This window comes from Eleutherodactylus coqui, chromosome 8 (assembly GCF_035609145.1).
Source record: "Eleutherodactylus coqui strain aEleCoq1 chromosome 8, aEleCoq1.hap1, whole genome shotgun sequence".
NCBI lineage: Eukaryota > Metazoa > Chordata > Amphibia > Anura > Eleutherodactylidae > Eleutherodactylus > Eleutherodactylus coqui.
In genome coordinates this window covers 52374541-52389826 of record NC_089844.1, presented here as the reverse complement: position 1 = coordinate 52389826, position 15286 = coordinate 52374541, and the positions used below count along the sequence as shown (strand labels likewise).

The window sequence follows — 15286 nt, the reverse complement described above, 5'->3', positions numbered from 1 at the left end:
CAGACATCTTTCATGTCCTTATGTTTAACACAAGTCTTTTCAGTGAATGGCAGCCAATGCCCCATGACACAGTGCAGCCAGCACACTACCCACTCACATTGATGAATAATGAGGCCAGTATCTCTGACGACTCGAAGATCACACTCTTCTTTATTGAAGCCGAACAAACGCTGTGTCCTGCAGGGCTACCGGAAAAAAATGAAAAAAACTTTTTCATGCTTACAACACTATCAGGGTTTTTTTTTCAAGCTGTCAGAATAAAAATGGCAAAAGTGTTGCAGAAATAATATGAGTTTGCTTATCAAAGCCTCTGTGTGTTCCACACGTCAGAAAATAGTAGAAACGCAGCATCTAGTGTCTTTATTATGGCTACAGATACTGGGGATTTGCGCAGCGGTGAAAGAATTGCTTGTAAATGGTCTTGTAATCTCCGCTGACCTTTATGGGACTGACGTCCTGCTGATGCTTCACACGATGCACACATTTACCAGATATTTTGTGTGTTATTAATGAAACACGGGTTATACATATATTTGGAAGCCAAGATACAAATTGGCTCATTAGGACCGTGCTGGTTGCTACATTCTCAGATCTAGCGCTCACCTTTTCTCAATATTTTAAGCCTAGGGATTCGGATACTGTTAGAAACAATATTTCAACTCCTGTATTATTCCTAGTGGCAAATCTCTGACATGGAATAAGGAAATATCGCTCTTCATTATATGTGTATGGTGATATGTAGAGATGAGCGAGCACCCAAATGCTCGGGTCCGCGTTATTCGATTCGAGCTCTTCGTAAAATTCGAGAGCTCTACTCCAGTAACGAACCTCATTGACTACAATGGGAGGCTTGAGCATTTTTGTTTGTGGGACGCCGGGTGCAGAGCTTCTTTTTTTTTCCCTAGGTTCCCCTCTCCCCCTCTCCCCCTCTCCCTCTCTCTCTCCCGTGCCTCTCTCTCTCCCGCGCCTCTCTCTCTCCCGCGCCTCTCTCTCTCCCGCGCCTCTCTCTCTCCCGCGCCTCTCTCTCTCCCGCGCCTCTCTCTCTGCCTCTCTCTCAACAAAAAATTTGCCAATGACGTGAGCTGCGGTGGGGAGGGTCTAAAACAGGCACATCACAGCGGGGAGGAGCCAAAAACTGGGGCGGGGTTGAACATGGCTCAATGCTCGTTCGAGTAACGAGCACCATCGAGTACGCTAATGCTCGAACAAGCATCAAGCTCGGCAGAGTATGTTCACTCAACTCTAGTGATATCCCTGTGTGTGTTGAGGCCAGCTGCACGCAAACGAGTCAGATTTTGCATGTGAAGCCCGCAGTGTAATCTGGCTCTGACCCCTGCCGTCAACCCTGCTTACCTGTCATTTCTGTACCGCAAATGACCGCAAACGCTCCCCATCAGTCATGTACAGTACAGATTTTTTTATTTTTAAATTTTTGTTTTTCCTACGCCGTCGCTACATGATGACACAGGTACCCGCAGCCTATCCGTAATGTTAGTTGCGGGTGGGACGGCTTCTGTTGATTTCAATGGAGGTTGTCCGTGCGAATTCCACGCAAAAATGGAAAACGTTGCGATCTCTAAATCCGTTCGCGGAAATCGCAATTACTATCCGTTCATCTGAGTGGACGAGTGAAAGTTTTATCTTTTCAAAAGGTGCGGAATAACGTGTATTTTCATGTAACGTTCATGTATACCACAATTGAAATCAGGCCGAGTGAGGCCGGCCTTGTGCTGTGCAGCTGTGGTTATTCCGTACGGTGACATTTCTGTGGAGCTTAGCTATTAGCTGTGATATCACAAAGTTTATTTCTTTTCCTGTAACATTATCCCTCTGAGATATCGCTGTGTGTATAATTCTTGTACTGTTATATCGCTGTGTGCATTATCCCTATATTATGATTTTGTGTTTATCATATCTGTGCAGTGACATTACTGTGATTCCTCTTCATAGCTGGAGATCACTGTTTTGAGACATGACTGTACATATTATTCCCATACCGTGACATCACTGTGTGCAAAAACACTTTGCTATGACATCAGAGTGTCATTAGTGTGTTTTGTTATTCTTGTTTTGTGATATCACTTCATGTACCATCCCTGTATTATGATATACAGTGGCCATGATTGCTGTTACCTGTGTATTATGGTTCTAGGTTTTAGGCTGTGATATCATTGTGAGTATTAGCTAGTTTCTGTGATCTAAGTATAAGAATTCTTCTGCTTTCACGCGGCTGAGAAAAGCGCACGAGATTTGTGCATTGCGAGACTCACACTAGTATGATCTCCATTCTTTTGAATAGGGTTATATACATGAGAGATTTTTTTTTCATCATGTAAAAAAAAAATGCAGCATGTTCTATTTTTGGGCCCTCGGAATGCCTCGCCCATTGTTTTCAATGGGGCTGGAATTGCATTGCATAGTGTACAAGGTGCACGCAAGTGTGATGCGAGGCTTCCAATTGAAAACAATGGGAAACACTTGCTGACTAGAGATGAGCGAGCACCAAAATGCTCGGGTGCTCGGTACTCGAGACGAAATTTTCGCGATGCTCGAGGGTTCGTTTCGAGTAACGAACCCTATTGAAGTCAATGGGCGACTCGAGCATTTTTGTATATCGCCGATGCTCGCTAAGGTTTTCATTTGTGAAAATCGGGGCAATTCAAGAAAGTGATGGGAACGACACAGAAACGGATAGGGCAGGCGAGGGGCTACATGTTGGGCTGCATATCAAGTTCACAGGTCCCACTATTAAGCCACAATAGCAGCAAGAGTGGGCCCCCCCCCAACAACTTTTACATCTGAAAAGCCCTCATTAGCAATGCATACCTTAGCTAAGCACCACACTACCTCCAACAAAGCACAATCACTGCCTGCATGACACTCTGCTGCCACTTCTCCTGGGTTACATGCTGCCAAATCCCCCTCCCCCACGACCCAGTGTCCACAGCGCACACCAAACTGTCCCTGCCCAGCCTTCAGCTGCCCTCATGCCACACCACCCATATGTCTATTTATAAGTGCGTCTGCCGCAGGAAAAGCAGGCACACACTGCAGAGGGTTGGCACGGCTAGGCAGCGACCCTCTTTAAAAGGTGCAGGGCAATAGCCCGCAATGCTGTACAGAAGCAATGAGAAATCCAATCCTGTGCCAACTCCATCTGGAGCTGCACACGTGGGCATAGCAATGGGGAACCTATGTGCCACACACTATTCATTCTGTCAAGGTGTCTGCATGCCCCAGTCAGACCGCGTTTTTTTATAAATAGTCACAGGCAGGTACAACTCCGCAATGGGAATTCCGTGTGCACACACAGCATGGGTGGCTCCCTGGAACCCACCCGCTGTACATAAATGTATCCCATTGCAGTGTCCTGGGCAGCAGAGCTAACGTCAGATGAAATGCAGGTGGGCTTCGGCCCACACTGCATGCCCCAGTCAGACTGGGGTTCTTTAGAAGTGGACACAGATGCATTTACAACTCCCTGTGGACCCACAGCATGGGTGGCTCCCTGGAACCCACCGGCGGTACATAAAAATATCCCATTGCATTGCCCATCACAGCTGAGGTAATAATGTCATGTTTAATGCAGGTGGGCTTCGGTCCACACTGCATGCCCCAGTCAGACTGGGGTTCTTTAGAAGTGGACACAGATGCATTTACAACTCCCTGTGGACCCACAGCATGGGTGGGTGCCAGGAAGCCACCGGCAGTACATAAAAATATCCCATTGCATTGCCCATCACAGCTGATGTTACGTCAGCTGTAATGCAGGTGGGCAAAAAATTAATTGGATTACACTGTAGGCGAGGGCCCACAAAAATTGGTGTACCAACAGTACTAATATACCTGAGAAAAATTGCCCATGCCCAACCGAGAGGGCAGGTGAAACCCATTAATCGCTTTGGTTTATGTGGCTTAATTGGTAACTAACTAGGCCTGGAGGCAGCCCAGTTAAAATAAAAATTGGTTGAGGTGAAAGTTTCAACGCTTTAATGAGCATTGAAACGTATAAAAAATTTTTAGAAAAATTATATGACTGAGCCTTGTGGGCCTAAGAAAAATTGCATGTTCGGCGTGATTACGTCAGGTTTCAGGAGGAGGAGCAGGAGGAGGAGGATGAATATTATACACAGATTGGTGAAGCAAAAAGGTCCCCGTTTTGGATGGTGAGAGAGAACGATGCTTCCATCCGCGGGTGCAGCCTACGTATTGTTTATGTATCGCTGCTGTCCGCTGGTGGAGAAGAGAAGTCTGGGGAAATCCAGGCTTTGTTCATCTTGATGAGTGTAAGCCTGTCGGCACTGTCGGTTGACAGGTGGGTACGCTTATCCGTGATGATTCCCCCACCCACACTAAACACACTCTCTGACAAGACGCTAGCCGCAGGACAAGCAAGCACCTCCAGGGCATACAGCGTGAGTTCAGGCCACGTGTCCAGCTTCAAGACCCAGTAGTTGTAGGGGGCAGAGGCGTCACCGAGGATGGTCGTGCGATCGGCTACGTACTCCCTCACCATCCTTTTACAGTGCTCCCGCCAACTCAGCCTTGACTGGGGACCGGTGACACAGTCTTGCTGGGGAGCCATAAAGCTGTCAAAGGCCTTAGAGAGTGTTCCCCTGCCTGCGCTGTACATGCTGCCTAATCTCTGCGCCTCCCCTGCTACCTGGGCCGCGGAAATGCGCCTTCGGCCACTAGCGCTGTCGGATGGGAAGTTTACCATCAGTTTGTCCACCAGCGCCCTGTGGTATAGCATCATTCTGGAACCCCTTTCCTCTTCGGTAATGAGAGTGGAAAGGCTCTCCTTATACCGTGGGTCGAGCAGTGTGTACACCCAGTAATCCGTAGTGGCCAGAATGCGTGTAACGCAAGGGTCACGAGAAAGGCATCCTAACATGAAGTCAGCCATGTGTGCCAGGGTACCTGTACGCAACACATGGCTGTCCTCACTAGGAAGATCACTTTCAGGATCCTCCTCCTCCTCTGGCCATACACGCTGAAAGGATGACAGGCAAGCTGCATCTGTACCCTCAGCAGTGGGCCAAGCTGTCTCTTCCCCCTCCTCCTCATGCTCCTCCCCCTCCTCCTCTGGCCATACACGCTGAAAGGATGACAGGCAAGCTGCATCTGTCCCCTCAGCAGTGGGCCAAGCTGTCTCTTCCCTCTCCTCCTCATGCTCCTCCTCCTCAACGCGCTGAGATATAGACATGAGGTTGCTCTGACTATCCAGCGACATACTGTCTTCCCCCGCCTCCGTTTCTGATTCAAAAGCGTCTGCCTTTATGCTTTGCAGGGAACTTCTCAAGAGGCATAGCAGAGGAATGGTGACGCTAATGATTGCAGCATCCCCGCTCACCATCTGGGTAGACTCCTCAAAGTTTCCAAGGACCTGGCAGATGGCTGCCAACCAGACCCACTCTTCTGTAAATAATTGAGGAGGCTGACTCCCACTGCGCCGCCCATGTTGGAGTTGGTATTCCACTATAGCTCTATGCTGCTTATAGAGTCTGGCCAACATGTGGAGCGTAGAGTTCCACTGTGTGGGCACGTCGCACAGCAGTCAGTGCACTGGCAGATTAAACCGATGTTGCAGTGTCCGCAGGGTGGCAGCGTGCGTGTGGGATTTGCGGAAATGTGCGCAGAGCTGGCGCACCTTTCCGAGCAGGTATGACAAGTGGGGGTAGCTTTTCAGATAGCGCTGAACCACCAAATTAAAGACATGGGCCAGGCATGGCACGTGCGTGAGGCTGCCGAGCTGCAGAGCCGCCACCAGGTTACAGCCGTTGTCACACACGACCATGCCCGGTTGGAGGCTCAGCGGCGCAAGCCAGCGGTCGGTCTGCTCTGTCAGACCCTGCAACAGTTCGTGGGCCGTGTGGCTCTTCTCTCCTAAGCTGAGTAGTTTCAGCACGGCCTGCTGACGCTTGCCCACCGCTGTGCTGCCATGCCGCGTGACACCGACTGCTGGCGACATGCTGCTGCTGCTGAGACATCTTGATTGCGAGACAGAGGTAGCGTAGGAGGAGGAGGAGGGTGGTTTAGTGGAGGAAGCATACACCCCCGCAGATACCACCACCGAGCTGGGGCACGCAATTCTGGGGGTGGGTAGGACGTGAGCGGTCCCAGGCTCTGACTCGGTCCCAGCCTCCACTAAATTCACCCAATGTGCCGTCAGGGAGATATAGTGGCCCTGCCCGCCTGTGCTTGTCCACGTGTCTGTTGTTAAGTGGACCTTGGCAGTAACCGCGTTGGTGAGTGCGCGTACAATGTTGCGGGAGACGTGGTCGTGCAGGCCTGGGACGGCATATCGGGAAAAGTAGTGCCGACTGGAAACCGAGTAGCGCGGGGCCGCCGCCGCCATCATGCTTTTGAAAGCCTCGGTTTCCACAAGCCTATACGGCAGCATCTCTAGGCTGATCAATTTTGCAATGTGCACGTTTAACGCTTGAGCGTGCGGGTGCGTGGCGTCGTACTTGCGCTTGCGCTCAAACAGTGGCGCTAGCGACGTCTGGACGCTACACTGAGAAACATTGCTGGATTGCGCCGAGGACAGCGGAGGTGAGGGTGTGGGTGCAGGCCAGGAGACGGTACTGCCTGTGTCCTCAGATGGGGGTTGGATCTCAGTGGCAGGTTGGGGCACAGGGGGAGAGGCAGTGGTGCAAACCGGAGGCGGTGAACGGGCATCGTCCCACCTTGTGGGGTGCTTGGCCATCATATGCCTGCGCATGCTGGTGGTGGTGCGTCCCCAGCTAATCTTGGCGCGACAAAGGTTGCACACCACTGTACGTCGGTCGTCAGGCGTCTCTGTGAAAAACTGCCACACCGTAGAGCACCTTGACCTCTGCAGGGTGGCATGGTGCGAGCAGGCGCTTTGGGAACCAGTTGGTGGATTATTCGGTCTGGCCCTGCCTCTACCCCTGGCCACCGCACTGGCTCGGCCTGTGCCCACACCCTGACCTGGGCCTCCGCGTCCTCGCCCGCGTCCACGTCCTATAGGCCTACCCCTACCCCTCACCATGGTGTATTAGCAGTAGTACAGAAACAGAACGCTGTAATTAAATGTGCCGCTTATTGGACTGTGGTTGGAGGCTGACTTCGTTTACGGAACGCCAGGAAATAATTTGGCGCACGCCTGCTGTAACATTTAACTGGCTGCGTATTTATTTGTAGAACTACTACACCCAGCACACACAGACCCAGAACACTGAGCACAGTGACAGGCAGGCCAAATAGATTTTTTGCCCAATATTTTTTGGAAAGGGACCACTGCGTATATTCAATCAATAATATATGTCTTCTGGCCCTGCCTACACAATTCTGTCTCTGGAGTGTGTGACAGAACTAAAGAGTGTTGCACTGTTATTAACTGCAACAGAGCGGTGATTTCTGAGCCAGGAAATAATTTGGCGCACGCCTACTGTAACACTTAGCTGCCTGCGTATGATTTTGTTGAAGTACTACACCCAGCACACACAGACCCAGAACACTGAGCAGCACAGTGACAGGCAGGCCAAATAGATTTTTTGCCCAATATTTTTTTGAAAAGGCCAACTGCGTATATTCAATCAATAATATATGTCTTCTGGCCCTGCCTACACAATTCTGTCCCTGGAGTATTACTGCAGGGTGCAATGCTCTGCACGGCCGATATAGCAAAAAAAAAAAAAATGTGCAACACTGCAAAAAGCAGCCTCCACAGTACTGCACACAGTTAGATGTGGCCCTAAGAAGGACCGTTGGGGTTCTTGAAGCCTACACTAACTCCTAACACTCTCCCTACAGCAGCTCCAGCACGATAGCACTTTCCCTCAGCTATGTCACAACGCATCTGAGGCGAGCCGCGGGAGGGGCCGATTTTTATACTCGGGTGACACCTGATCTCGCCAGCCACTCATTGCAGGGGGGTGGTATAGGGCTTGAACGTCGCAGGGGGAAGTTGTAATGCCTTCTCTGTCTTTCAATTGGCCAGAAAAGCGCGCTAACGTCTCAGAGATGAAAGTGAAAGTAACCCGAACATCGCGTGGTGCTCGTTACGAGTAACGAGCATCTCGAACACGCTAATACTCGAACGAGTATCAAGCTCGGATGAGTACGTTCGCTCATCTCTATACTACACCCAGCACACACAGACCCAGAACACTGAGCAGCACAGTGACAGGCAGGCCAAATAGATTTTTTGCCCAATATTTTTTTGAAAAGGCCAACTGCGTATATTCAATCAATAATATATGTCTTCTGTCCCTGCCTACACAATTCTGTCCCTGGAGTATTACTGCAGGGCGAAATGCTCTGCACGGCCGATATAGCAAAAAAAAAAAAAGTGCAACACTGCAAAAAGCAGCCTCCACAGTACTGCACACGGTTAGATGTGGCCCTAAGAAGGACCGTTGGGGTTCTTGAAGCCTACAATCACTCCTAACACTCTCCCTACAGCAGCTCCAACACGATAGCACTTTCCCTCAGCTATGTCACAATGCATCTAAGGCGAGCCGCGGGAGGGGCCGATTTTTATACTCGGGTGACACCTGATCTCGCCAGCCACTCACTGCAGGGGGGTGGTATAGGGCTTGAACGTCGCAGGGGGAAGTTGTAATGCCTTCCCTGTCTTTCAATTGGCCAGAAAAGCGTGCTAACGTCTCAGAGATGAAAGTGAAAGTAACCCGAACATCGCGTGGTGCTCGTTACGAGTAACGAGCATCTCAAACACGCTAATACTCGAATGAGTATCAAGCTCGGACGAGTACGTTCGCTCATCTCTATTGCTGACCCTCCAGTGCAGCTAACAAGCGCATTGGAGAATCGCTATTTCCCTGGAGTGATGCGTGGCGTTTTTAAGGTAAAAATGCTTCACATCTGCGGGGACATCGCACGTTGATGAGCCCGATATTGGGATGAGTTTCAGGCCTGATATTGCACTCGCCTGTGTGAAATAAAGAGGCTCTATTCACATCAGTGCTGGAGACTCCATTCATAGTTTCCGAAACAAAATCGCCTACTACTATAGATATGAAGAACTGAAACAATGAGTGTGAATGAGGTCTAAGAGGATCATACAGCAGATGACGCATACAACAATTCACCTCTACCTCAACCGCTATTCACCTCTTCAGGCAGACCAGCAGCACAGGAAGGAATCAGACCAGGTCATCCCCGTCTTAACGATGTCTGGTGTCGGTCATTTTGAACATTTTCTGTAAAGCTCACTCTTTCACTTTAAGTCTTATTGTGTTTCCCTAAAAATAAGACCTACCCAGATAATAAGCCCTACCCAGATTTTCAGGGGAAGCATCTTGAAATATAAACCCTAGCCACACTGCATGAAAAAAAGAAATACTCGCGTTGCAGCTGCCGTCCCGGTCCCTCCCGCTGGGCTGCGGCACTCCAGCAGTCCTCAAGGCCTATGAAGCATCCCTTGTTGGTGACGTGGCTTAAATACCCCGCCTCCAGCAAGCGATTGCTCTGATTGGCTGAGGCGGCGCTTGATGAGCTAATCTTTGCCATTCATTGAATGACATCATTGAATGGCTGTGATTGGTTCATTGAGTGCTGGCTTTGATTGGCTGAGGCGGCGCTTCTAAACCAATCAGAGCAATCGCTTGCTGGAGGCAGGGTATTCAAGCCCCATCACCAGAAAGAAATGCTCTGTTGGCATTGAGGACTGCACAGAAGCCTGCTGGAGTGCGCAGCCGAGCGGGAGGGACACGAATGGTGCCTGCTAGGGGAGTCTAAGACAACCCCAAAAATACGACCCTGTGCCTCTTTTGGGGCAAACATTAATAGAAGACAGGGTCTTATTTTGGGGGAAACACAATATGTTTGTTATACTTTACAGTCAGAATTTTTTTGTTTTTTTAATGTTAATTAATCTTTAATTGTTCCCTTCTGTTATTGTAACACTGGAGCAAGCACGCTCCACACACACACCTTATTATGATGCTGGAAAAGATCTCTTTTGACCCTGGATAGGAATTTCTATGGAAGTCTGTATAGCTATACCTTATGCCTAAGGTTCCTCTGTCTGGCAGTGGTGCCATTAGTCATGTACCCAGGAAAAGCTTCTTTGTGGAATTGCCAGTGACACGATCTCAATAGTAGCTCTAGCTTTCCTGCAGCATAACTAGTGACTGCATTAGTTTTCTGCTACCTACCTCTTTGCTAGTTAGTGGCCTGAATCTTCTTATTAGTAAAACGCCACAGACAAAGCACAATGGCAGATGGTCTTTCCTTATTTTGCATGAAATAATGCTGGCCTACAAAACTTAACTTTTTTTTTCTTTCATAAGAGTATCTCATGGTGATTCTAGTAGTATTTCACCTCCTGAATTCAAATCTGTTAGAAGATGTTTTCCAGCAGGCCTTTTCTTTGTGACACATAGTTCAAGTTTTATAAAATTAGATTTTATGTAAGTCACAATTATGTGAAACACAGTTTACCTAGAAGGTTTTGGATGATGATTGCCGGGAATATTTTGCTTCTGGATGTATTTCCTCATGGTCCACCAATAGTTGGCCAGCATACTGGGACTCCGCTTGCCTTGGTACCTCTGTCCCATCGTAGAAAACTGCTGATGGAGACGCCCCACCATTCTGGTCACTGACAGCCCCAAGACTTTCTGGGAAGAAGTCCAGGTGGGAGGCCAAGAAGTGAAGTTTTAAGGACATATTGCGTGTTTCCCATAGCTTGGTATGATTTCACTAGATCACAATAGTTTTTTGATTTATGATTTCCAAGAAAAGAAGAGGAGACATTTGTGAATGACAACCAGGCTGCTTTCTGCAATGGATATAATCGTTCTTGATCATTTTCCATCAGCCATCACTGATCTTATTTGTGGTCCTATAAAAACTCCTTCTTTCACTAGCTATGGGAAATTAAGATTTAAAATGCAGAAATGCTGAAGAATTTATGTAAATTGCTTTTGCAAATAGTTTCATCATTCCCAGTTGTATGTGTTGTGGAGGCAAATACATTTTTGTAAACATGTAAGCGTCACAAAAAAAAAAAACCCTGCCTGATGGAAAAAGTAGTAACAACATATTTGAATTCGGCAGGTGAAACACTACTAGAATCACCATCCGATATTCCTGGGAAAAAATCACGTTGACCAGTATAATTAGTGTCAGTATAAGCCAGTTATAACCTCAATCACTTGTCGTAGGTTGCAAACTGATTGTACCTCACATCATAATTGTTGTATTGTTTGCATTTCTCCCATGCTTGAAAGCGCTGCGGAATAAGTTGGCGCTATACAAATGAAGATTATTATTTCTTGTGTTACTATGTATGTAATCACCTTTGTTGTAGGTTACCATTAGAGATGAGCGAGTATACTCGCTAAGGCACATTACTCGAGCGAGTAGTGCTTTAGCCGAGTATCTCCCCGCTCGTCTCTAAAGATTCAGGGGTCGGCGCGGGTGACAGGTGAGTTGCGGCGGGGGAGAGAGGGAGAGATCGATCTCCCCTTCGTTCCTCCCCGCTCTCCCCCGCCGCTCCCCGCTCGCCCCCGCCCCCGAATCTTTAGAGACGAGCTGGGAGATACTCGGCTAAGGCACTACTCGCTCGAGTAATGTACCTTAGCGAGTATACTCGCTCATCTCTAGTTACCATGTATGCAAAAATGAAATGTACTTGGCTTTGTGAAAGCTATTTTGATGGAAGAGGTTGAAAGCATCTTAAAAACTATCATTTTATGTTCCGTTCTATTTTTATTGCTGTAACATTTATACATCTGCACATTGAATAGAAGCGACGTGACCGGTACTAAGACGCCATTACTATGCAAGTAGCACATATCTAAACATCCGCTCTGCTAAGCCTAAGAATGAACAGCTTTCCAGCTCTGCCCAAGAGTTACTATATCCCCAGGTGATCTCAGCAATGTGTCCTGTGATCTGATATTTAAGACAATGCTATCTAGTAGTAGAAAATGGTGACATGTGTTAAATGGAAAGTACTTTTTTAATGATCCAGATGTTATTTAGGGCTTTCCCTACAGCGCCTGAATTTACCAGAATACTTAACTCCGGTATTGGCATGATGTTCCTGAAGAGAATTATAGTGACCCAAACCCCTGTAAATATTTTACATCTCTGCTCTCTTGCTGCCATGATTCAGAGCCCACTCCATATCGTACCAACTGTTTACTTAGCAGTGCTCCATCTTCACCGCTCAGTAATTTCTACTACACAGAGTGCAACACTCTTTACAAATAACATTTCATTCCTAAATGCCCCAGGCTTTCTTTCTCTTTATTAGTGCTATTTCTGCTTGCCAGATACAGTTTTGTCTGCACAAACAGTTGCAAGTAAGAAATCGCAGTGGGCAATTGATTTAACACAAAACTGTTATAGCCGACGATAATCAAAATAAGCTGCTTGACTAATAATTGTTGAAATTATGTGAAGAACAAGCAGAAATGTGTTGTCCTCCGGTTTTGGAATCTTGCACATTCGATGATACAATACAATACCCATTTTCTCTTCAGCCGGGGTTTAACCTAGTGACAGCTGTTTAGTGTAGGTTGCATATGTAACAGGAGAACCACACAGTGAATGATGATCAGGTGCCCTGGGTGAAACTTTGTGTAATTTGTAACTTTTTTTTCCCTAGAAGCAATTGGAAGTAATCCTGTCTAGTGCCCAGTCTGGGATATTAAAAATCCCAGAAGGGATTCCCAAAAGGGTTGAAAAAAAAAAAAGCATTGAATTAAACTAGTCTCTATTTATCCAGATCCTTTTCCAGCTTGTTCTATCAGAATGGGCAAGCAGGCACTGGGGAGTGATGCTACATTCTGTGCTTGCCGGAGCCATTTGCTTAAGGAGTAACTGTACTTTTAAAAAACTTTTAAAAAGTTTAGTACGGTGTTAGCCAGTAGAGCAAAATGTGATTGTTCTCAGTGAGAAAAACCACGTAATCTTGTAGATATGATATCTTTAATGGCTAACAAAAATCCAGGATGTTGTAGTGAGCTTTTGAACCTACTCATGGAACAGATCTGAAGACGCATATATATAAAAAAAAAACCACTGATCAAAGCTCTTGACATATCGCCCTGATATGCCGAACGTTTTTAAAAGTGTGGTTACTGTTTAAGACCCCCATACATATTAGAGTTTAGTCTGATGTTTATGGGGGCGGCTCAACTTTCCCCACGCAGACGTTGGGGAAAAAATGTTTAATTTCAGCACCCAATCCTTTTTTTTTTTTACTAGGAGATAAGGCAGTGCTAGAGCTGCACGGCTGTGGCTTACCTCCTTAAATACATGAGAAAGTTCAAAAGAGCTGAATGTTCATGCCTGTGGGGAGCCAGAGAAAATGGCTTTCAGAAAATGATCGTTTATCCAAGAGTTGTTGAATGTGTATGGGGACCTTTAGACTGTGCTGAAATCTATAACCGGAATAGTATAGTCTCGGACTACGGATTCCACCCGTGTTGCCACTGGAGGGACATGATTATCTGGAAGTCATGACAAAATTTGTCTCCCATGACTACTGTCCGCGTTGCACTAGTAGCTTTTAGCAAGATTGCAACTTTTTGTTACAGTTTTGCTTTCACAGAGACCATTATATTTACTCATTCCCATCAGTGTGTAGAACATCAAGCTGTGTTCGGGGTTTGCCAAAGTTTTGTTTAAGAATTCAGGAATGAACATTGAATAAGTCAATGTATAATTTAGAAGCTCCTTTTTCTGCCTCTCGTTTCACAGTTTGCACTTTTTGTTCCCACTCTATCTAACCTGTATAATATTACAGCAAAGTTACAAAAGATTGTAACACATATATGTCAACTTGACTTGTAATGGCTAAGTTGTGCTTTGCAGATGATGTTAAACCCAAAAAGGAAGAAGGTCCTACTCAGAAGGCAATTCGGGAGGCTCGAGAGAAAGACCTGTTACAGGAAGGGGTAGCTTTATACAATCCGGAGAAAGACCCAAATAAACAAATTGGAAAGGCACATCCTAAGGTAGGACCACCAGAAAATCATCTCCTTTATATCATGATATTTGTCTCTGAACACATGCATTTGGATGATGAGTGATTGGCTTACTATAGGTGGAGATTATTGGCCATGAGTATGCAATCTACTGAGCCAAGAACCCCCTCCGCTTTTTTTCATATTTTATGTAAACAACAATTGGAGGCTGTCACAATGACATTTTATCAATAACAGATGCATAATCCTGGAGTGTGCTTACAGTATTTCAATAGGGTTCAGTCTTTTTAATTTTGTTTAAGGCTATCTTCAGGGATTCTGTTTGACTGCTCCATTACGACAGCTGGAAAGGGGAATCCTCTGGGTGTATGGATCCGATTTATGATGGAACTGAATGTACACAATAACTTAAATAGGGTTGGATCGTGTTTGGCCATCCGGCATTTTCTGCTGGACCCCCTGTGGAGCCTCTGAGTGCAGATGTGGACATAGCATAACACTTAATGGCCACAAGCTATATGCAAATCAATGTGTTTCATGGGGTGCTATTTCATTTACTAGCAGAACTCTTTTACGAGCAGGAGCCGGCAGACAGTTCTCCGCTGTCAGCCTATCTGACAGATAGGCTGACCGTGGACAATCGCAGCATGCTGCAAATTGCCGGCGGCGAGCAGAGAATCACAATGATTCTCCGCTCATACAGGGGGCCGGTGCTTTCCATAGCAACACTATGGAAAGCTTCAGCCGGCGAAATCACGCCCGTGGACAGGGGGCCTAAGTAGTTCCCTTTTTAACCTCCTAGTGACTAGCCTATTTTGTGCCTTAAGGACTAAGCGATTTTCATTGTCACATTGCAAGAGCCATAACTCGTTGACATAGATGTATGAAGGCTTGTTTTTTTTTTTGTGGCATGAGTTGTATTTTTTTAATAGCACCTCTCGAGTATATATAATGTGTTGTACAACTTTTATTACATTTTTTGGTGAGAAATTGGAAAAAAAAAACCCTGAAATTCCGCCATTGTTTTTTGGGTTTTGTTTTCATGTTCGTTCACCATTTGGTAAAAATAACATGATAATTTTGGCGGGTGGGGTGGGGGTGGGGGGTCTGAATCAGCATGATTACTGCAATTCCAAGTTTTTATATACCGTATATACCGGCGTATAAGGCGACGGGGCGTATAAGACGACCCCCCAACTGTCACCTTATACGCCGGTATTCAGTGGAGAAAAAAAAATAAATTTTATTACTCACCTCCCACGGCGTTCTGTCGCGCTCCGGCAGAATGTCGCTCGCTCCGGCAGGCTGTCGCTCGCTCCTCGTCCCCGGCGCAGCATAGCTTTCTGAATGTGGGG

At 46.8% G+C, this 15286-nt stretch overlaps 1 protein-coding gene across 1 annotated transcript in view; it reads left to right on the top strand.

Annotated features, from left to right (window-relative positions):
• Window positions 1-15286, top strand: part of SPAG16 (sperm associated antigen 16) — a 1123687-nt gene that overhangs the window by 114997 nt on the left and 993404 nt on the right. Inside the window, exon 9 of the mRNA XM_066575621.1 lies at window positions 13819-13961. Coding sequence (XP_066431718.1) covers window positions 13819-13961 — 143 coding nt within the window. The remainder of the gene's footprint in view (window positions 1-13818; window positions 13962-15286) is intronic.